Raw genomic sequence first — 22,639 nt, 5'->3', positions numbered from 1 at the left:
TCAGAGGAAATGCTTGTGAGGGAAGTGAAATGTTTAAGGATAAGGAGTGTTTGACTTCAATGAACACTTAGAAAATTTGCAGCCATAATAGTCTGCCATTCTTTGTGTCTCTCTCCCTACAATTTCCTTTCTTGTTTTCCTTTTGTTTATCTTCTTGTTCCATTTGATTGAAATGGCTTCCTCGACTCTTGTTCAGTCGGAAGCTCTCCCAGGGTATGCTGCCTAAACCAAACCTAGCAGACCTTCTGCCACATCTCATCCCCGTGGGCTGGACATGAAACTTGTCCCCATGGGCTGGACACAAAACCTGTCAGGGCTGGCTTAATGCATCACATCCCTTCTAACATGGGCAGTGAGACAGACCTGGGCGGCTCGTGTGGGTGATTAACTCTGGACTGGAGCTTGTCTCCACATGCCGGCACAGTCCCCAGCAGCCTCCGAGGGCAGGGCAGGAATGGAGCAGCTCGTTTTCCCCCTCTCTGAGGAATGAAGGGAATTTTGTGTGTGTGCATGCAGGTTGGGGGCAGTCAGCCAGTAACTTGGATGTGGCCCTTGATCTTGTTTTGAAGTCAGGGAGAAAAAACTGAAACGATGTGATACTAGCACCCTGAAATGACACCTGAGTTCTGCAGATGGGGAGGAGGCTGGGGACGACCTCAGGTTTGACTGGCTTTAAATATCTGACACAAACGGGTGTGTGCACACTGGGGGAAGGATGAAAAGGCTCTGTGTAGGAGCCCACACTCCCACACTGACACTCCAGTTTAAACCAAACACACAGCCTGGGCCGTACCCTTTGGGCATCCCATCGTGCTCATCCCGGGAAACAGCGGGAATGTGGGGGCCTGGTGGGAGCATCGCTGGGCTCAGGGATCATCACAGGCACCCCGGGCGCGGGGATCTGAGCCCTCCCGCCGGGGATTATCGCCCGACTCTCGCTCACCCCGGGGGCCGGAGGGGGAGAGGAGCGGGGGGCTGCGCTGGGCAAGGCACGTGTGGCGGGGGCAGCCCCATGCCCCGCGCTGCCCCCGGCGCTGCGGTCAGCGCTGTCCCGGCCCATCCCCGGCTCCGGCCGAGCCGCGGAGCCCCGCGCGGCCCCCGGGGCGGGGCTGGGGGGGGGCGGCGGGGGCGGCGCCTGCCCGGGCGGCGGGCGGGACGCGCCGAGCGGGGCCGGGCCGGCGGAGCGGGCGGCGGCGGCGGCCTGGCAGGGCAGGGCAGAGCGGAGAGGAGCGGAGCGGGCCCGGCGGCGGCAGGTACGGCCCGAGCGGGGCGGCGGCGCAGACAAAGGGCGGGCGGGGGAGCGGGCGGGCGGCAGCGCGGGCCGGGGCCGGCGGGCCTCGCACCGCGCCGGCCGGGCCGCCCCGGGGACCGGGCCCGGCGGCTCCCCCCGTCCCCCAGGAACGGCGGCACCCCCTGCCCGTCCCCACGGCGGAACTGCCCGGTGCCCTCGGGAGGAGCCGGCCCGGGCGGAGTTGGGGGTCCGGCGGGGGGCCCCCCGCCCCGAGCCGTCCCGCGGCCCCGCCGGGCCGAGGGGGTCTCGCCGCACGGGGCTCGGAGGAGGCGGCGAGGCCGCGCCGTGCCCGGGAGTGCTCTGGCCCCGCCGCTCCCGGGCACCGCCGAGGAGCAGTCGAGGCCAAGCTGCAGCACGGCGCGGGGTGCGAGGCCTGGGGCGTCCCCGCTCCCGAGGAGTGCGAGTGGTGGTAACTCAAATCGTGCAGGACCAGAGCAGCCAGGGCACCTGGAGGTGCACACCTTGCGCATGGCACGGCTTGCCCAGCCTGGCTGGCGTTCCTGTGGAGCACTTCACCACCCCCTCTGGAAGAGGTCCTGGCATTTTCTCTGTCGCTGGTGAGCTCCTGGGCCTCTCGTGCATAGCTGTGTGTGTTGTTTCCCCAAGTGTTTTGGGTTTGCCTCCACCACTGCACAGGCAGGCTGTCCCCCGCAGATGGGGGCAGTCCCTGATGCCTGGCGGCACAGAAGCCACACCAGCTTGGGCGACCTTTGGCATCACCTGGAAGACTTTACTTCCCATCGAGGCGGGTGCTCCCAGCACTGCAGTCATATCCCAGCACCGGGACTCTCCTGTCCCATGATCCCAGCCAGCTGCTGCCACAGCACACCATGAGGATGGATGGTTGTCTTCCCACTAACCGTGCTTGCAGGGTTGGGAAACCGGCGCCTTGCAGTGCCCCTTTGTCACCGGCAGCCTTGGAACAGCAGCTCTTCCTGCAGCAAAGCAGCATCTTTGTTTCTCACATCTCGAGAGTGGTTTTTACTGGGGCTGGGCTGGTAAAGATGGGGAGGTGAGCAGCCCTGTGCCTGCACCTCTTGGCTGCACATGGGGACCACAGCTGAGGAAGCTGTCCTTTTCCAAATAAAACAACCAGGACAAATTCAATAGGAAATAAGTTCCTCTCTTCAGAGTGAACTTGCTGTGGGTGGAGAAGAAGGAAATTAAACAATAGAAAAAACGTGCGGGGCTTGATATGGCAGGAAAATAAACCCCCAATGCTCTTGGCCTCTGGCAGAATGGCCGAGCATCTTCCCTTTGCCTGTGTCAGTGTTCATTTTGAGCAAGGCCAATGAAGGCCAAGCTCATGTTTCCCAGTGCACCTCCATGGCTGGGGCATTCATGTGTGGGTATGGGGAAGCTATGACCTCCCCTTGCCATCCATCGGGGTCACCTCACCCAGCCCCAGTACATGCCATGATACCCCACCAGCTGTAGCCCCCAAATTTGCCCCTTCCAACCTGGAGCTGCTGGCACAGGACACAGATGCTGGTGGGGAAGCTCACACACACAAAGTCCTTCCCGCTTCCTGTGCCTTTGGGAAGCTGGTGCATCTGGTATGATTTTGTTTGGATGGGATTGGAAAATCCATCCCAACAACATACAGGAAAACAGACTTTTCCTGACAGGTTGTTTTGGGTTTTCCCCACCGTTCTCTGTGTCTCTGTCAGTACTGTAGAACAGGACATTTAATACGCTGTTGGTGGTAATTTAAACTGAAGGAAGAAGACACCTCATAAGTCAAAACCCAGGCTGGAATGAAGAAGAAATGATTAATATTTTCTTCAGTAGTGTGTCATGGTGAAGTATGGCACAGCCTTGTGTGTCCCTGCTGCAGAGTGTCACCATCAGCACCTGCCCATCTCTTTCCACAGGCTTTTATAAGCAGGTTTGATTTTGGGATATCTCTGGGTGCTGGGCTGAGCATAGAGGGCTGTGGTCTCACAAGGTATCCCATCTTGGCCAGCTTCTGACTGCATGGGAGAGATGAAGCTGCTCTCTTGTCTCTCTGTACTCTGGGGCAGAGTCATGGAGTGTTTTGGTTAAAAGGGTTTTTTTACTCATTAAGATGTACCTTAATGAGTTGTGTTTTTATTTTTGCCAGAATAAGATTAGGACTTAAGAGAAGCAAGATACTAAGTTCCTATGTCATGTGTTTGTTTCATGGCCTCATAGGACAGGGGTTTCCAGTCTGTCTCACCTATGTTTCCAACCCTTCCAACTTCAGGACCTCATGACAGCCCTTGACTTCTCTGTGTGTTTTTGGCTGAGGTGGTGGCATTGCTTTGTGCCATTGTCACATGTATGTTGGTGGTATTGGAACTTGACATAGGGTCAGGAGGACCTCAGTGGAGGGAGAGTGGGATGCTGCTTTCTTGGAGACCACCTATAAACCTTGGGGGCTGTGACCAGTCTGCAGGTGCCAGTGGGAGATGGTGCCCCCTGTGCCCAGTCTGTGCCTGTCCCCAGGTGTGGAGGAGCAGGACAGCCCTCGTGCCGGAGCCCTGGAAGGGCTGGATGAGTCACACCCTGCCAACACGGAGAGTTGGTGGCCTGTAGCTTATGATTCATATTGTTTTCCTGCAAGAGCCCTGACTGTAATGGCAGAGCTTGCAGAAGACTAATCAGTATCGAGCTATAAATCCCATGTGTGATGGCGGCTGTGGGGCTGGGATTTGGGAGCACCTCGGTTCCCATGTCTTCCCCAAAACCAGGACCTTGCTGCAGCCTTTTGGCACAGGAAGGGGACAGGATCCTCTGCACTACCTTCAGGTGACAAGCCTTCCTAAAGGGGTTAAGGAAGGTCAAGAGATCCATAAACGGAAGGTATCCCAAGAGGAACTGCCTTGGTATTTATAGTGGGATTGTCCCGAGTTCAGCCCTGCTACTGATCTGATCAAAGCTGTAGATATGGAGATTGTCTTGGAGAGATCAAGGCTCTCTTCTAGGACCTCTGCCTTGTTGTCCTGCTTCTGCAAGATATTCAAAATACCTAGGAATTTACATTCAGTGTTGTAAAGCAGGGAAGAAGTGTTTCCTGTCTCTGAGCTTGGGCATGTTGAGGGTTGGATGCACAGTGAGGAGTGTCTGGCTCAGCTCCCTCTGCCACATGGGGAGATGTGTGTCTCATCCCAAAGCTCTGGGTATGCTTAGGAAGGATGACAGCCCTTAGGATGTTGCTGCTCCTCGGGGTAACCTGCTGCTCTCCTGGCTCTGCTTCCCATCTCTTGGCAAAACCCAGATACCTTCTAGCTACTTGTCAGCACCTCACCAAGTATTCCTCTTTCTTCCCAACACTGTCTTCATCTTCACAGGCTTGTACAACCCTGCAGCCCCAGGGCTTGGAGCTCTTAAAGAAAGGGAATGCATTAAAAAAAAAGTGTTAACCGCGCAGTCCTAAAGTATGGCTGTGAGTACTCTCAGTGCCTGGACATGTGGCAAGGGCCATTTTCAGTCTTCTCCATCAGCCTCGATCCATCACTTTCTGTGCTGGTACACTGCTGGTCTCTGGATTTACGTCGGAGAGTGGGATTGAGGCCAGGAGGGAAGGAGTTGGTGCAGGTGGGGCATGACAGATTGGTTCTTCAAGCATTTGTTTGCCTTGGAGACCCTGCAGAGGAGAAGGAGAGGACAGGGCTGATGCTGGAGCAGGGAAACCAAAGCAACATACTTCGCCTGGACATGCCATTAGGTTCCTGCAGCCTCAGACCTGGATCTGGAAATAGGGGAGGCAAGAGGCAGCTCAGATGCCAGCAGCTGTGCTTCTTGGGGGCAAGTGTGGCCTTTGCCAGTGCTGTTCTAGGGGTTGAAAACAAAACAAATCTTTCAAGCGTCCCCTGTGCTCTGTGCCTGTTCCTGCTCCCTGTGTTTTCTCTGGGCTGCTGAGCCTTGCAGCCTCTGGTACATTTTAAGGGTGACAAAGTTTACATGCAGAGGTAATGTCTTTTATTAGCCTAACTAATACCTTTAGGAAAAAACAGATGTGCTCTTGGGCCTGAGAAATGCCTGCGCGGCCAAAATGTGTCGCTTTTTCCAACTGTGTCCATGGGTCTAATAAAAGATCTGACCTCCAGTGTGTCCCGGCCATGACCTTGGAGCATTGCTGGCCCTGGAAGCGTCCTGCCTGTGCGTCAGTGTGTGCTGCCCAGCCCTCCCAAAGGACCTGCCACCCTGGGAGCCATCGTGGGAACACACCCACGTCACGGCAGGGACTGCTCTGACTTCTGATTCAATACCGGCTGCCAGCACCTGGCCCTGCGGGTGCTTTGGGCTCCTGGCAGCGTCTGTCCTGGCAGACTGCAGGGAAGTGGAGGTCAGAGGCAGCTCAGCAAAGCACTGGGGCATCAGGCAGGATGGATGTGGTCTGACAGGAGCGTCCTGGGGAGCTGGAAGGAGGGAGCAGCTCCATCCTTGCAGGGATTTCTCTGGAATATGGGCACTGGCGGGGAGTCAGTGTCTCTGTGTGAGCTGGTTCATGCTGTGGTTTTATGGATTCTGCTTTGCAAAAGTGCTGGTTTGGGGCTAGATTAGCACTCACAGGGCAGCCTGTGCTCCCCAGAACAGCTGGCAGTTCTGTGGCAGGATGGCTCTGCTCTCCTACCAACTTGGGAAGCTATCAAGAAAAGGAAGCTGGCCCATCCCGTGGGGCTCGCAGTGCTGCTGTTGCTGGGCACAGGGAATCAGTGCTGCCTCAAGGCTCTCTGAGATCCAGTGTCACCCTCACACTTGTGGCAGGACCAGCATCTTTGCAGGGAAAGTCTGGCCAAGCCAAGTGTCAGAGGCAGCAAAAGGTGGCATCGAGAGGCTTTTAAATCCGTGGGGTTTTTTGGGTAGGAGTCCTTGTGCGACCTGCTTGTGAGAGAGCAGGCTGCCACTCCAGTGAAATATAAAAATGCATGTGAGATTATTTTCCCCTCATCCTTTTTCTTTTTAAAATACTCGGGATTCAGACCCTGATTATCCAGAAAGGCTCTTGGGTGCTTGGAAAGCCACAGGAACCGACATGGCACATTTCGAAGCAGGAAAACCTAATTCATTGAGTGGATTATTTCCCCCTGCAAACCCACTTAAAATTCATGGAGAGTTTTGTCGGTAAGAACCTGTTTCAATTAACAGACAAAAGAAACTCTCCTCGTTAAGCGCCTCTTTCAATTAAGGTTTGGGAGAATTCCCCAAGCTCTGCTCCAAGGCTGTTCCCAGCGATTCAAGGACAAAAAATACCCCTGAGGAGGAGTCACCTGTGAAGGGCTTCAGCTTTTTTTGGGGGGACTGCAGTGGCACAACCCAGACCATAACCTGGATTTGGGGTGTTGGGGTGTTTTGTTGGGATGCTGTTGGGGATCATCAGTGCTGAGGGATCAGCTGCCCAACCCCAGTGTCCCTGGGGCATAGGAGAACTAATGACTGCTGCTAATTGCTGGCCTAGTTTGTGGAGGAGACTGATTTCATGTGGGTATTGGGAGATGGCTCTTCCAGATCCGGATGCTGAGGACAAGGAGGGTGGAAGCCACTGGTGGCCCAGGATCAGAAATGGGGGGACCTCTGCAGAGGGTTCCTCTGTACAGCCTCACTGACAGGGCTGGGGCACCTTGGGACTGGGGAACGGGGTGGGAGATGGGGATTAGCAGGTACAGGACCCTGGGATGTGGGTTTGAGATGTGGGGTTTGCTAGAGCTAGTCTTAGAAACCCTCCAGTTTGGCTTGCCAGCTGTTCTGCCATGAAAAGTTTTAATCATGGGCTTCCAGAAACCTCACTGAGTTTTTAGGGATTTAGATTTTTTTTAAAGATTTATTCAGGTTTTTTCTCCCCTAAAAATTCAGCATATACATGCCACACACTGAACCTTGCTTTTTCATCCCTCTGCAGGGAGTGAGCTGTTCTCATGATTGTTTTTTTGAAGAAAACCTGAGAAAAACATTACTTTTATCTTTTAGAGTAAAACTGAAGTGCTAACAGGGCTTTCTGGGTGAAAAAAAAATGCCTCTTCCAGAGCTGGACACTTTGACTAAAAATAACTTTTTAAAAGTGAAAATTCTTAACCACTTCCACTAGGTTCATTGCTTATATTAGTTTCTTTCCCCCAGGAGCAGGAAGGTTGTGGGCAGACAGAGCCAGAGGTTTATTTCCAGAGGGGAGTGAAGTGTCAAGGGGAAGCTTGGTTCAGCAATCCAGGTGAATGCTCCAACTGCTCATTTCTGGCCAGGCTCTATAAATCAGATCTTAAAAAAAAAAAAGCTGAGGAAAAGGGAGAATTTTCCTGCTGAAATCCTCCTAGGGTGGAAATTCTCCAGACCTTATAAATCATGGATGAGTTTTCCTGATACTCCCTTGTGTTTGGTCATATCCAGCCTGTACATGAAGAGGAGAAGCCGAGGCAGGTGGGTTTGCAGTGGGAGCAGCACCAGTGGCTGCCAGTCACTGCCTGTCTCAAGGTCAGCTGCTGGGGCTGCCCTCGTCCATTTTTAACTTGGCACCTCTTGGGCACCAGCAGAAGGCTGGTGTCCTCAGGAAAGGAGCACTGGGATTGTCCCTCTTCCTGAGCAGGGTGTTTTTCCTCCCTGGTAGGTTGTAACTACTGTTTGCAAAGCACTTAAGCAGCCTATGTAATTTACCACTAAGATGCTCCTTATCTGGCATTACAAGACCTCAGGCAACTGGGTGACTGGGACAAGCTCCTTTCTGCTCCTCTGTCCTTCTCTGGGTTTTCTCCTCTCTGTCTTCTCCACATCCCTCTCCCCTGCCCAGGCACCCAGGTTTTCCAGCTTGGCAGGAGGCAAATGAATGTCCCTACAGCTCATCGCTCTGTCCAAATCTCTTGGGCCCATCCTAAAGGCTCACCCAGGCTGTCAGGACGTGGCAATCACCAGGAGAAACTCTTTTTCCAGTGGCTGACGTTTTTATGCTGAGTTCTCTTCCTGGGCTGCTATGGCTTTGTCTCCTGTGGCACAGGGCTTGTGCCTCAGCTCCAGGAGCACTCTGGTGGGATCATCACACCACCTTGCAGCACAGTAAAGGGGATCATCTCCTGATTGTGCCTTCTCTTGGTCAGTGGGTCCAGCTGTGGATGGGTGGAGAGGAGATGGGGACAGGGACAGACAGTGGTCCTTCACACCCTGAGATAGCTCTTTTCTCTTGCCAGCGCTTCCAACTGCCTGCAGATATATCCAGTTGTAGCTGGGATCACTGTCATTTAGAGCTGATAAAGGCAGCGGTGCAGAGGTGGGTGTTTAAAGGCCATTTTTTCATGCCAGTTACTTTTTCATTTTCAAAGCAACCTCCCCTGTCTTGAGCTTGCAGTTGTCTCTTGAATAATGTGATGGCATTAATCTCCTCTCTAAGGACATGCTTAGCTCAGTGGTTTTAGATCTGTAGCCCTCTAAATATTACCAGTGAGTGAAGGGGATTCCCTCTAGAGGAAACTTAAACCTATTAATAATAATTTGGCTGCCTTTTGTGCATCTTTTACACGTAGTGCTGGTTTCCAGGGCTGCAGGCCACCACTTAGTGATCTCTGGGGATGCTGGTGAGGGTGACTGAGGTGTGGGAGAGACAGAAGATAGGTTTGGATGAGCACTGTTCGCCTGCTGGGGGCCCAAGTCCCAGCCTGGCCAAATTTAGACCTTCCAGTAGCCTTTTGCTTTCAAATGGGAGATGCAGCAGATGTGTAGGTGGGGCTGATCTGTCCACATTCCCTGCAGTGGTTGAATAGGGGAAGGGAAGTGTTGGAGCGAGCAGGAGTGATTGCAAATTGCTGAGCTGTGCAATGCAATTTAGCATCCTGCCTCTAAATCCTCCTCCATCCATGCTTAACCCTCAGGGCTGGCTTACTTGGGGAAGTGGAGCTGGCATGGTGGTGATGAGGTGATTACCCAGCAGTGGTGGGTCTCTCCCTGCAATGATGTGGAGTGAGAAGCAGGGGTGCCCACCCAAAGGGTGCCAGTGCCCTGCAGGAGAGGAGCAGGGTGACCCATATGGCTGTGATCTTTAGGATGTGGCTTCATCTCTGTGGGTTGGATGTTGGAGGTTTGGGAGCTACTAGAATTGGGGACCGAGGTTCTTGCACAAAATCTTGGATTGTCTTCGGCATGACAGAGGATGCCTGCTCCTCCCCTTCTACCCTTTCCAAAGTGGTGCAAGAGAAATGTGTGAGCAATTTCTGGCTCTGTCATGCCTGTGGTTTTGAGCTCCCCTCTCATCTCTGGGCCATGGGCTTGGGACAGTTGATTTATCCAACACATGGGACTTGTGAACTGCCTGATCTTCACTGCTTGCACCTGCAGCCAGACCTATTTCACCCCTCAATAAATCAAACCCTGCTGTGGTTGTCTTCTGGGATCACTGACCCTTCCCTCTTCTCCGGATCTGTTTGTACTTCCTTGCTTATATTTAATCCTTCCATTGCATCCCTGCAAAATCTCACTGGTATTTAAAGGAAGAGTGCTGTAAGCCACTAATGGAGATGGTTTCATTCATTCTCATCCCATCCGCTGCCTCCCTGACTTTCTGAGGTGCAGTGGTTCCCCAGGCAGTATTTGTGGAAAATAAGTCTGGGCAGGAGGAAACCACCATCCCCAAACTGCACCAGGGGGTGGGTTTTGAAAAGCTTTTCAAACATTTTTCCCGTCCTCCTGCAGCTCTCTTAGATTTGAAGCACTGATAGTGAAGGGCTTCCCTGTCCCCTGGTTGCACTCCCTGCCCGTCCTGGGGTCGGATCTGGCTCCGCAGGGTGCTCCGGGCTCCCAGCCACGCTGGGAAGCTGCTTGGATGCTGATTGTGTTTGTCAGGGCAGCCGGATTAAGAGCACAGTGCCTAAGCCTCCTCTCCAGTGGAGTCTGTGCCAGGGCATTGCTCAGAAACCCAGGAGAAAAGAGCATTTTCCAGGGCTCTTCCAGGATCCTCGATGTGCAGCTGTGGCTGAGCACCCGCCTGCTGATGGGAGCCTGCCAGCACCGATTTTGGGGGCCTGAGGTTTGTGTGTGGGACTCAGGCTGACATTTCCAGCTGGTGCCTTTTAAATAACCGCTGTGGTTTTAAAAGGCACCTGAGCAGCATCTAAAAATCAGGTTAAAAGGAAGTTTGACCCTGCTGTCACCTTGCCAGGTCTTGTGGTTTTTTAAATTTTACCATCTTGTTTTTGTTTTAGAAAAGCTGTTGGTCTCAAGGACTTGATTTGTGCTTTTGGGCATGAACCTGCTTCCTTCTCTGGCAATGAGCTGTCAATTCTCCCACCACTGCTGGGACTGTGCAGGGGTTTTCAGGGCAGGATGCAGCCAGCATCCACTTGCACCGGGAAAGCCCTGGGCAGGAGCATCCCCACCCTGCAGCATCGCTCCAAAGCCCTTGGCATCCTCTCCATGGAGGGTTTGCTCTGGCAGTGAACCAGCAGAGCAGGATTCCTGCCTGCTTCCTGCCACACCAGCAGGTGCTTGGGGCAGGATGCTGCCCATCCTGGTCCCAGCTCACACCTGGGTGCTTTGGGGATCTGGTGCTGGCCCCCTGCCTGGGCAGGCTTTGACATGGCAGCCTGGGGAAGCTCAGCCAGCATCTGGCCAGAGATGCTGTCTCCAAAGCTGGTCATTAAGTACCAGTAATTAAAAGCTCTTAGGAGAGAATGGACTAATGAAGCACCCTTGGAATTGGCAGGTGATCAGAGCCCTCTTCCCTGTTTAATGGAGGGTGGTGCAGAGATGGACACACGGTCCTGTCCATCAGCTGCTGGCTCTGGTGCTTGGCATCAAACTCACTGCTGCTATTTGCCCACCCATCACTGTGGGAATGCAGCTGCCAGCACCCACTGCTCCTGGCAGATGAAAGAAATGGAGAGGGAGTGGGATGGCACAGCCAGGGCATTGGATAATGCATTCCCAGCTCTCTGCATCCCTAGGCAAGGAGATGCAGAGAAGCTTCCTTTTGCACAAGCACATCCCTAAAATCAACAGACCTGGAGAAGTGCCCTGTCCCAAAACCCCAGCAGGCCTATTGTCTCAGGGATGCTGGAGGGGCAGGAGTGAGGTGGAACAGGGAGAACACACCTCAGGGGGGGTAAGGAGAGAAGGTGCATCCCACTTGGTCATGCCTGGAGATTAGCCATGTGCACAAAGATAAATTACAAATGTATAAACCCGGGTGTTCCACCATGCCCAGCACAGCCAGCAGAGGGAGGTTGCTGCTGTGTCGTGGAGAAGGTGAAGGTGGAGACAGTGATGGAGGCTGGAAGGAGACTGGCTGCCAGCAGCACCTGCAGACACCTTGCTAGAGCAGTGCCATGTCGGCAGGGTTGGGAAGCGCTGCTTGGAGCAGGAGTTGCTGCTGGGAAGGGCAGGGATGACAGGATTACCCTGCCAAGCCCCAGCCTGTAATCCACAGTGCCGCTCAGCCGGCCACATTTAATCCTGTTAGGAGCCACGGTGCTGGCAGGGCACAGAGAGCTCTCCCTGGGAGGAACAGGGATTCCTGCCCTTGTCCCCAGCACTGGTAGTGAATTTGAGGACAGCACGGTGAGTCATTTTTTATCCTTAAACACATTGGCCTCATCGGTCTGTCTCCCAGGTGGCTTCACCTTCTGGCAAGCAGTACTCATTCTTTTCCTTTTCTTTTTTCAAACGAGCCTTTCACAGGGAAGGCAAATATATTCCCAAAGTCCCTTTGGCTCCACGTGGACACTCCCACATGCCCATCTTGGTGACCTTGGCTGGTGGCTCTCATGTCCCAATAAAATTGTATTTGTCCTGGTTTAGGGCAAATTTGGGAGAAAACCTCCGAATGGGGAACCTCCAGAAAGCAAATTCAAGTATCCCCTCCCCCATCTGGTTCAGGAAAAAGATTTCCTTGGAGGAAAGTGGAAAAAACTGTTTATTTTACAGAAATTGAATAATATTAAACAACAAAACCTCTCGATGTTCAAAGAGATGGCAAATACATAGAAGTTCTTTCCATGTGGTGTAGCTCAGCTCACTCAATCTCTTATCAGTCCCTCTGGCACTGGAAAGTGCCAAGACCCAGGTCCTGGTAGGCCACAGGCGTGAGCTCCTGGGGTTTGTCTGGGTTTTCAGTCCAGAGCAGGTTTGAGCAGATCCAAGAAAAAATCTTGGAAAGGAAAAAAACAGAAAGGAGAAGAAAAAGGAAAGGAAAAAAAGGAAAAAAAAACAGTCCAGGAAACTTCTCTGCCTCAGCTAGCTAAAAACTAACTAGAAGCAAAGGAGAGCTCTGTCCTGCTGTCTGTCCATGCTGCAGACAAGCCCCGAGCTGGGCCTTGGGGGTCTCAGACCACTCCCCATTCTCCTCGGCAGAGTGCAGCTCCTGCTGGGTACAGGGAGGAACGGGGCTGCTTCTCCAGCTGCTTGAGGTACCAGAGATTCACAGGGGGCTGGGGGCTCCCATCCACGGCAGCTGGTGATGCCCCTGCACTCCAGGTGCACCCACAGCCGCACTCCCGCTGCATCCCTGGGGCCATCGGGAGCGCGTGGTATTCTTGTGGCAAGGCCTGGCAAGCTCGTGAGGACTCCTGTGGGGATGGCAGAAATAACAGCGGCAGCACTGGCGATGTCCCTGCCCTCTCATCCCACCTCTCTCCCTCAGGGAGCCGTGTGGAGCCAGGGAAGCAGGGATCCGCCATGCCCACACTCCCACCACGAGCCGCGCTGAGGCCGCCCGCCGCCCCCTCACCCCGCTGAGGCCATGGAGCTGCTGCTGCTGCTGCCGCTGCTGCCATCACCACAGGAATTTTGGCTCGGCAAGGGGACTCTTGGTGCCTCTGCCATGGTGACATGAAGCAGACAGCGAGGGACACCCGACTGCTGGAGGGGAGAGAGCCTGCACAGGCGGCCTGCTAGTATTTTAATTTATTAGTAGTATTCAATTTGATTTTACCTGATTTTTTGTTGGTTGGTTGCTTGCTTCTTCCCCTCCCCGGGGCTCGTGAGGGGAGGGGGCGGGCAGGGGAGAGGGACCCCACCTCACCCAGCGGATGCAAGGATGACTGTGCTGGCCAGGGCCCGGCGGGGTATCTGGCAGCTCTCTCCGCAGGTGGTGTTGCTCCTGCTCTTTGCCTTCTGCCTGCTCAGTGTTTTCGTCTCTGCTTATTATTTATATGGGTGGAAAAGGGGCTTGGAGCCCTCTGGGGATGTGGCGGGGCCGGACTGCGATGAGCCTAAGGTCGCCCCTTCCCGCCTGCTGCCACTGAAGACCCTCAAGGTGGCCGACTCCTCCCGCACGGACCCCTTGGTGCTGGTCTTTGTGGAGAGCCTCTACTCCCAGCTGGGCCAGGAGATTGTGGCCATTTTGGAGTCGAGTCGCTTCAAATACAGGACAGAGATTGCCCCGGGGAAGGGGGACATGCCCACGCTGACCGACAAGGACCGGGGACGCTTTGCGCTCATCATCTACGAGAACATCCTCAAGTATGTCAATCTGGACGCCTGGAACCGAGAGCTGCTGGACAAGTACTGTGTGGAGTATGGCGTGGGCATCATCGGCTTCTTCAAGGTAAGGGGCTCCATGGGGCAAACCAAGATCCCATGGCCAAATGTGAGCCCTGGGGTCCTGCTGCCCCACAATGACTTTGCCCTCCCAATGCCTTCTGCAAGCAGCATGAGTTGGTATGGGGCACAGGCTTCTAGCAGAGGGCAGTATCTTAGCTCTCTCCGTTTGGAAGGGCTGTGGCCTTTGGAGATTTTGATGGAAAAAACGTCCTTCTGGGATCAGTCCAGTTGCTTTGAGCACTTGTTTTCCAGCAGCGGCCCTTGCTGGGGCTTGCCAAAAGCATGAACAGGTATTGTGCTCAGCAGCCCTTCTCCTGCCCAGGGCTTCTAGCCTTGGGGCACTTTGCACATAGCACATAAGCAGGATTGAGTGTGTGAGGGGGTTGAGGGCACTCCATGCTCCAGAGAGGAAGGGGGGAGCCCAGAACCTGGATCTCTAGGGGTGGTGAGCCACTGCCTCTCTTGCTGTGGCTGCTGGTGTTCCTTGTGAGCCCCTGCCTTGTCCCCAGTGTCCCATCTCCTGTAGCTCCCATTTTCCCCATGCAGGCCAATGAGAACAGCCTTCTGAGTGCCCAGCTGAAGGGCTTCCCACTCTTTCTCCACTCCAACCTGGCGCTGAAGGACTGCAGCATCAACCCCAAGTCACCCCTGCTCTACATCACGCGCCCCAGTGAGGTGGAGAAGGGTGTGCTCCCCGGGGAGGACTGGACTGTCTTCCAGTCCAACCACTCCACCTACGAGCCCGTCCTCCTGGCCAAGACCAAGTCAGCCGAGTCCATCCCGCACATGAGCGTGGATGCTGCACTGCACACCACTGTGATGCAGGACCTGGGCCTCCACGATGGCATTCAGAGAGTGCTTTTCGGCAACAACCTCAACTTCTGGCTGCACAAGTTGGTCTTTGTGGACTCTGTGTCCTTCCTGACGGGAAAGAGGTTGTCTCTGCCCCTTGACCGCTACATCCTGGTGGACATTGATGACATCTTTGTGGGCAAGGAGGGCACACGCATGAAGGTGGAAGATGTCAAGGTGTGTCTCCTGGCTGGGTGGGCAGGGCTGGACACTTGTGCTTGCTCAAGGATGCTCCAGAGATGAACTTTCCTACCCTCAGAGTCTCCCCTGTCCCTCTGAGAGCCCCTCTGCAAAGCACTCAGGGACATTGGTGCTTGCCCTGATGTGGCAGCTGTCCCTGAGGCCACGTGCTGAGGACACCTTGCTTTCTCTCCCCTTCTCCCAGGCACTGTTTGACACACAGAACGAGCTGCGCACCCACATCCCGAACTTCACCTTCAACCTGGGATACTCAGGGAAATTCTTCCACACAGGTGAGGAGGGCAAGGGCACTGCTTCTCCTGTGGGTGCTGTACAGCTGGTGCTGGGGCACCACTTGGTGCTCAAAGAGGGTGCTATCCGGGTTGTAGGAGAGTCCTCAGGCATCCCACCCTATTCTTCCATCACCTGGCCACCAAGAGGGGCTGCCCCTCCCTCTGCCCCAGCTGCTCACACAGCTCTCTGTGCTCAGTGGTGACAGCAAGTGTCATGCCACAGGTACTGATGCTGAGGACGAAGGTGATGACCTGCTGCTGTCCTATGTGAAGGAGTTCTGGTGGTTCCCCCACATGTGGAGCCACATGCAGCCTCACCTCTTCCATAACCAGTCAGTTCTCGCCGAGCAGATGACCTTAAACAAGAAATTCGCTGTCGTGAGTAAGATGCCACCGGTGGGGTTGCTGGTGGTGAGGGGAGGATGGTAGAAGAGAAGCACAGAAGGTTCCCAGGGAATGCCCCTGCTTGGGGGAGCAGAGGGATCAGGTGATGTTAAGTCATGTCCCCCACATTGCAGCTGTGTGGGTAAATCCATTTATACTCTAGTACCTAGAGCTAAAGGATTTATCTGCAGCAGCCAACTTGTTGCTGTGGCAGTGAGCTGCCCCAGTGGCTGTTCAAGGGGAGGTCCTTGTCTGTGCCCTGCAGCCGTGCCCGCCTGGCCTGGCACCGTGGGGATGCAGAGGTGCTGCCCAGAGGGATGCTCAGCCTGGCACCCTGTGAATCTGTGCTGGGGGATGATGTGGGATCCTGGAACCGTGGCTGTGCTGGGAGGCTCCAGCTGATGGAAACTCCCTCTACAGGCTGAACTGTCAGGGACATGTTTGGTTGTAAAGGCAGGCTCTGACCTTCAGCTTGGTATGGGGTTCTCTGTCCTCTTGGGCTGTCCTTAGTGAGGCACTGACACACAGTTCGTTCTGTGATTGACTGACAGCTGTCTTGAATCCAAACTGGTAAAGCCAGATCTATTAGTAATTGGATCCTATGGCCTAAGAGAGGGATCTTCAACCTAACTTGAATTTATTGTCTGATAATTACAAGTGCATAATTAGAGAGAGACCAGACCTTTCTGGCTGCTCTCAGAGGCACAACTAGACAGTTTGTGCTGGGAATGGAAAGGGATTTGTTTGTGATTCTGGGGTCTCTACAGTAGTCACCCATTCCACACTCTCTTCTCTGTAGGAGCATGGCATCCCCACTGACATGGGGTATGCTGTGGCCCCCCACCACTCGGGTGTGTACCCTGTCCACGTGCAGCTGTATGAGGCTTGGAAGCAGGTTTGGTCCATCAGGGTGACGAGCACGGAGGAGTATCCACACCTGAAACCCGCTCGCTACCGCCGAGGCTTCATCCACAATGGCATCATGGTGGGTGCTGGCCTCTGTCTCTGGTGCTTCTCTTCTTCTGCCTCCCCCACCAAACCAGAACCTCAGGAGGTGGTTTCTGTGCAGCTGCAGTTGGAGGGGGTTGTTCCCCCTTGCTCATCCTGCGTGGTTGAAGCTTGTGTGAGGACAGTTTTTGGCTTTTCCATCTGTCCACATCCTTCCCTTCTGTGTATGGATTCAAGTCAAGGGTGGTGAGGGGCAGTGGAACTGGTCCTGGCTTCCGGGGGATTGAGGTTAGGTTCCCCCATTTTTTTGGGAAGGGAAGGAGACTCAGCTCTCAAAGCCTGGAGGAGGCCTTGTGGCCATTTCATTGCCTTGGCTTTTCCACCTGTTCCATCCATATATTTTTATCCCCCCCCAGGTACTCCCCCGGCAAACCTGTGGCCTGTTCACACACACCATTTTCTACAATGAATATCCTGGTGGCTCCAGTGAGCTGGACAAAATCATCAACGGGGGTGAACTGTTCCTGACTGTCCTCCTGAACCCTGTAAGTACTGCCCAGAGAGAGACAGACAGGTGTCTTGCAGAGCTGTCCTGGCACTGCTGCAGGAGATGTCCCCAGCATCCTCATCCAGGGTGGGGCCATTTGTGGGATGGCTGCTGGGTGAGGCTCCACTAACTCCTGCTCTGTCCTCTCGGCTACAGATCAGCATCTTCATGACCCATCTGTCCAACTACGGCAACGACCGCCTGGGCTTGTACACCTTCAAGCACCTGGTCCGCTTCCTCGACTCCTGGACCAACTTGAAGCTGCAGACATTGCCCCCCGTGCAGCTGGCACAGAAATACTTCCAGATCTTTTCTGAGGAGAAGGACCCACTGTGGCAGGTACCCCTGTGCCTATAATAGGGGAGTGACCCTGTTTATTGTGTGGGAGAGGGTAGTGGGCTATAGCTGGCCTTGCTTTGAGCAGCTTCCAAGCTGGATTTCTTTCTGATTCCCTGGGTTAGCAGTGGTCTTTCACCTCTTGCTGGTTCTGCAGGCAGTGCCAGAAATGCATTTGTCCTGTAGACCTGGAGATAAGCCCAGTCTTTGTCCTGTATGCTGAGCAGGATGGCCTCCCCGTGTGTCTGCTCAGCTGGAGGGGCTGAGCAGTGGGGTGGGGTCCCATCCAGGCTGCTCTGTCTCTGACCCTCCTCACTGTGTTTTAGGATCCCTGTGAAGACAAACGACACAAGGACATTTGGTCCAAAGAAAAGACCTGTGACCGATTCCCAAAGCTTCTCATCATTGGGCCTCAAAAAACAGGTGCTTCCCTTCACCTTCAGTGCTGTGAGCATGCTGGGAGGCTTGACAGGACCCTCACGCTCCCAAAGGGCCTCTGTCAACCCTCCTGCCCCGAAGCAGAGCTTGGAGGGAGGTTTGGCTTTGTCAACTCTCTCTTTCTGTCTGTCCAAAGGAACAACTGCCCTTTATCTCTTCCTGGGGATGCACCCGGACCTGAGCAGCAACTACCCCAGCTCAGAGACCTTTGAGGAGATACAGTTCTTCAATGGACACAACTATCACAAGGGCATCGACTGGTGGGTCTCTGCATTGTGGGGACTATGTTGGGAGTGCCCATAACTTTGGGAACGGGAGCAGTGGTGCTGTGGGGCTTCCCTTCTTCACCTTCAGGTGTCTGTGATGTCACCTGTGAGGGTGGTGCTGGGGCCGTTTTGTGGTGCCTGTCTGCCAGCCTCGCACTGTGCCTCCCCCAGGTACATGGAATTCTTCCCCATCCCCTCCAACACCACCTCTGACTTCTACTTTGAGAAAAGTGCCAACTACTTTGACTCTGAAGTGGCTCCCCGGCGAGCTGCAGCCCTGCTGTCCAAGGCCAAAGTCATCACCATCCTCATCAACCCTGCAGATCGAGCCTACTCCTGGTATCAGGTGAGCTTCTGCCTGTCCCCTGGCTTGGGCAGTCCTGTGGGACGGTGGGCAGGAGGCTTGGTTTGGGATGTGAGGTGACTGCAGATGCCATGCCAGTTGGCTGAACATGATGCATGAGGACACGTTGTGGTGGCCTGGGAGCCACTGCCTTGTGGGCAGCCCAGGATTTGGGTTACCCTGGGGACAACCCTGCCTTGCTCCTGCCTGACAGCACCAGCGAGCTCACGATGACCCGGTTGCCCTGAAGTACACCTTCCACGAGGTGATCACAGCGGGGCCCGAGGCCGCCCCGAAGCTGCGCACCCTGCAGAACCGCTGCCTGGTGCCAGGCTGGTACGCCACCCACATCGAGCGCTGGCTCAACAGCTACCACGCCAACCAGGTAGGGATGGCAGCACCCCAGTCCTACAGTGGCAGCACCCAGGGAGAGCCCTCACCCAAGCAAGGATGTGGGGGAAAGAGATCTTGGATCCAAGGTCCAATGAGGACTTGTTCCCATGGGAGTTGTTTTTCTTACACCCTACAAACCATGGGGAGAGGAGTAAAAGTACTTGGAGAAGGAACAGAGGGCAGGTGCTGTGCAAGAAGGGAACCTGGTGATGGATGACACATGAAGATGTTGTCACAGCAGGCTCTGAGAGGTCACCCAACACTCACTCTCACTCTTGGCCATAGACCGCTGTCTAGTGTCACCACGGCATCGAACAGGACAAAAGTAGCAGGTGAAGCTGCCCACAGTTCAGCTGTCTGCAGGGAACATGGGAGCTGGATGCCAGCCCTGCTGTGACCCACACAGTGCAGCACTGCTGGAGAGTACGGGATCAATCCCTGAATGATTTTTCCACTGTCAATTAACCTTATAAAGCCTTATTAGTTACCTCCTGCTAGTGTAATTGCTGTGTTGCAATCCCAACTCCCTGTGGGCTGGGTAGCCCTGAGCAGAAGCTCTGATGTTATCCTGGGTGGGCCCTGGCCCTGGCTTTAGTTGCATTTCATTTCCCAACATCCAGTGTAGGGGAGCAGCAGCACACATTGGGATTTAGCAGGTGTCCTTGTGCTGGCTGGTGGCATTTGGCTCCAAGGTGATCAAAAGTGTGGTAAAGGTGTCCTCTTGGCCTCAGGAGAGCAGGGCTAGGAGTCAGTGACACCTCACCTCCCTGCTTTGCTCCCTGCAGATCCTGGTGTTGGATGGCAAACTGCTCCGAACTGAACCCGCCAAAGTGATGGAGACGGTCCAGAAATTCCTCGGCGTGACCAACTTCATCGATTATCACAAGACCCTGGCGTGAGTCCTTCCCCCAGCTTCTCCTTCCTCCACTCTGCCTTTGCTTCCATGCAGGGGGTTGCCCTGGGGGACACCCAGCTTGTCCCAGAGCAGCCCCCCAGCCTTGGGCCTCTCCACAGAGCTGCTGTTGATTTTGATGAGGCTGAGCTTTTGCCTGAGACTTATCCAGACACTACAGGGAGGTGATTCCTGGCAGCCCAAGAGCAGCCCTGGGCTCCTGGAGCAGAATTCAGGAGTGCATTTATGATGCAGATGATGGTATTGAGCCCTGGCACTCCATCTCCTCATACATTCCTGAGAGCAGCTGCTGGCTGTGTGGCACCTCTGCAGGTGTCACCTTGCTCTGAGCCTTTAATAAACCCCACTGTGGGAAGCCTCCAGAGCTCCTAGAGAAATAATAATTTACCTTTGCCAGGGCTTGCCTATAAATGTGTCCACCCAGGTGCTGTGGGGCACTTGAGGGCATCCAGGGACAAAAGTGCCACAGAAAATGATAATTAAACCCAAGTAGACTCTGCTCCCTCAACAGGGTAATGGATGAGCCTTGGTGGACTGCTTATTGCACAGCTGCAAGGGGTTGTACCAGGGGGTTGATTACAAGATGTTAGCTGGGCTGTGCATTCCAGAGGTGGAGAAGTGCCCTCTGCAGGGCTGGACAGCAGTGAGACCTGCTGGACAGGATGTCTGTGGAAGGTGTGAGGGGGATAAGAGGGCTGAGGCAGAGCTCTCGCTTCACAGGTTTGATCCAAAGAAAGGATTCTGGTGTCAGCTTCTGGATGGAGGGAAAACGAAGTGCTTGGGAAAGAGCAAAGGGAGGAAGTACCCCGAGATGGATTCAGATGTGAGTATGCAGAAAGCCTCCTGGGCTGGTCCTGAGCAGAGCTGTGCTGGGGTGGTGGGCTCCAGGCTGGTCCCCTGATGCTCCTCTTTGCTCTCCCGTTGCAGTCACGCTCCTTCCTGCGGGACTATTACAGGGACCATAACATAGAGCTCTCCAAGCTCCTGTACAAAATGGGGCAGACGTTGCCCACCTGGCTGCGGGAGGAGCTGCAGAGCACCAGGTAGCTGCTGCTGCCATCCCCCAGCAATACCTGAGCGGGGCTGACCCTGTGCCAGCAGGACCTTCTCAGCAATACCCAGCCTTGGAGGGGACCCCAGGAGCGCACAGCATCACTGGAGGCTTGGAGAGGACCCCCAGGAGCACAGGGCTCCACTGGAGGCTGTCTGAGCAGTGATCCAACTCTGCAATCCCTGTGTTCCCACCTCTCTGCCTGCCCCACACCTGTATCTTTTTCATTTTATTTTTCCTTTTTAATTCCTTGTCCCTTCCCATCCTACTCTGGCATAGGGAAGTGGCATGAATTGCCCCTTTCTCTGCTCAAAATGGGTTCCAACTGCCCTGGGTCCGAGGGCAGCACCAGAGCTGTCCCTCACTTGCTCGTCCAACGGTGGAGGAGCTGTTCTGGATGCAATGGTGGTGGCTTTGCTGAGCTGGAGAAGAGGGATGGAGTTGGTGGAAACCCAAAGCACAGAGGAATCCAGACACACTCCTGCCATCAGCCCCATGGCAGGAAACAGGAGAGTTTGCTGGATTCCCCCAGCACCTACTTGGAAAAGCTGAGAACAAGGTGGATTTTCCTTTCAGCGATTGGGGCACAATTTCTTCTGTCATCTCTGTCATCATTTTCAAGCTCCTCAACCTCTGGCTGCCCCTCCATGGGCAGTGTGGTGGGAATGTGGCCTAGCAGGAGAAGGGGCTGGCATGCTGGTCTGGGCGTACTGGTCCCAGTATGCTCATGACCCCCAAGCCCATCCTGCAATCTTGTACACGTGTGGTGTTTCCTGTGGTAAAGCCAAGTGGTGCCCAGCACACCCTGGCATGGAGGAGAGCTCGGGGACAGAACAGACATTGGGATAAAGGCAATCAGAAGAACGCTGAGAACTTCAAACCTCTTGAATATTAAAAACAAAAGTATTTTAATAATGTTGGGTTTTACGGGGGTGGGGGGGGGTGGGGTGTTCATTTGGTTCCCATTTTGCAGGGAGGTGTTTTTCTTCAGTGCCACAATTTGTACCTAAACCCCGAGGGTTTTACGTGGTCTCTTTGGTTGTTAGACGTGACATGGACGGAGGTCAGTGGGGAAACGGGACGGTTTCCCAGCGGGAGACACATCTTTGTACCGGTGCTGCTGTACAGAGCTACAGCCTCTCCCACGCCCTGGGATTTGTTGGCAGATGAGACTGAGCCATCACGGGTTTACCAGGATAAGGACCCACATTTCCCTTTGGATGGAGCTGCCCCACAGGATGTGGGATGGCGGCAGTTCCGTGGGAGGGGATGCAATGCCCAGGATGCTGCCGCAGTGGGGCCAGGGCAGTGGGGTGAATGTGTTTCACCCCCCATGTGAGGGGCCCCCTGGCAGCAGCGTTCCCACCTGGATGTTTCACAGGAGCCCCTGTAGCTGCACATGGGGCCATGGGAGCTGTGCTGGGGGAGGCTCCCAAGCACTGGTGTAAGGTCCTGTTGAACCAACTGCTAATAAATGGGTGGCCCTGGTTTTACTTGCTGGTTGTTGCCTGTGACTCTCACTTGCATGGTTCAGTCCTGCCCCTGGGGGTCCTGGCTGCATTTGGGACCGTCTTTGGGGGGTTTAGGAAAGGGATGTGTGGGAGCAGCTCTCCATGCACGAGGTGGCAGCAGCTCTCCAGTCCTGGATCCATCCACGCTGCACAGCACCCACAGCCTCTTCTTCCCAGGACAGCATCCAGCACCGACTGCATTAGCACAGGGGAGGGATTTGGGGGTCTGGGGGTCCCTGCTTACCTTTTCCCCTCTGCCCCATTATCCAGTCCCTGCCTGCCCGAGCCTGCCCGCCCGTCTGCTGCTTCCCCACCGCCTTCTGCTGCCCGGCCCCTGCGAAGCGCTGCAGGAAACGGAGACGGAGCCTAATTAATCCCAGACGGGTTTGTTTGAACCTGTCGGAGTGACAAAC

General features: G+C 54.7%; 1 protein-coding gene across 2 annotated transcripts; it reads left to right on the top strand.

The window, feature by feature from the left end:
* The first annotated feature begins 1,153 nt into the window (after window positions 1–1,153).
* NDST1 (N-deacetylase and N-sulfotransferase 1) lies at window positions 1,154–22,186 on the top strand. Of its 2 annotated transcripts, none has more exons than XM_005523578.3 (15): window positions 1,154–1,253; window positions 12,870–13,775; window positions 14,318–14,800; window positions 15,009–15,096; window positions 15,320–15,474; window positions 16,280–16,465; window positions 16,845–16,973; window positions 17,132–17,314; window positions 17,638–17,734; window positions 17,886–18,009; window positions 18,187–18,361; window positions 18,573–18,743; window positions 19,537–19,646; window positions 20,385–20,487; window positions 20,592–22,186. In XM_005523578.3, exons 2-15 carry the CDS (start codon window positions 13,266–13,268, stop codon window positions 20,709–20,711), a joined length of 2,634 nt encoding a protein of 877 aa, XP_005523635.1. In that variant the 5' UTR covers window positions 1,154–1,253; window positions 12,870–13,265; the 3' UTR covers window positions 20,712–22,186. The 2 variants fall into 2 exon arrangements, with proteins under 2 accessions (XP_005523635.1, XP_014108723.1); XM_014253248.2 differs by lacking the exon at window positions 1,154–1,253 and adding an exon at window positions 1,719–1,848.
* Window positions 22,187–22,639: the final 453 nt, after the last annotated feature.

Source organism: Pseudopodoces humilis, chromosome 17 (assembly GCF_049639895.1).
Source record: "Pseudopodoces humilis isolate 2021_Gansu_Grassland_sample_001 chromosome 17, ASM4963989v1, whole genome shotgun sequence".
NCBI lineage: Eukaryota > Metazoa > Chordata > Aves > Passeriformes > Paridae > Pseudopodoces > Pseudopodoces humilis.
The sequence above is the reverse complement of the archived record's forward strand: the minus strand, read 5'-3'. Positions and strand labels throughout refer to the sequence as shown.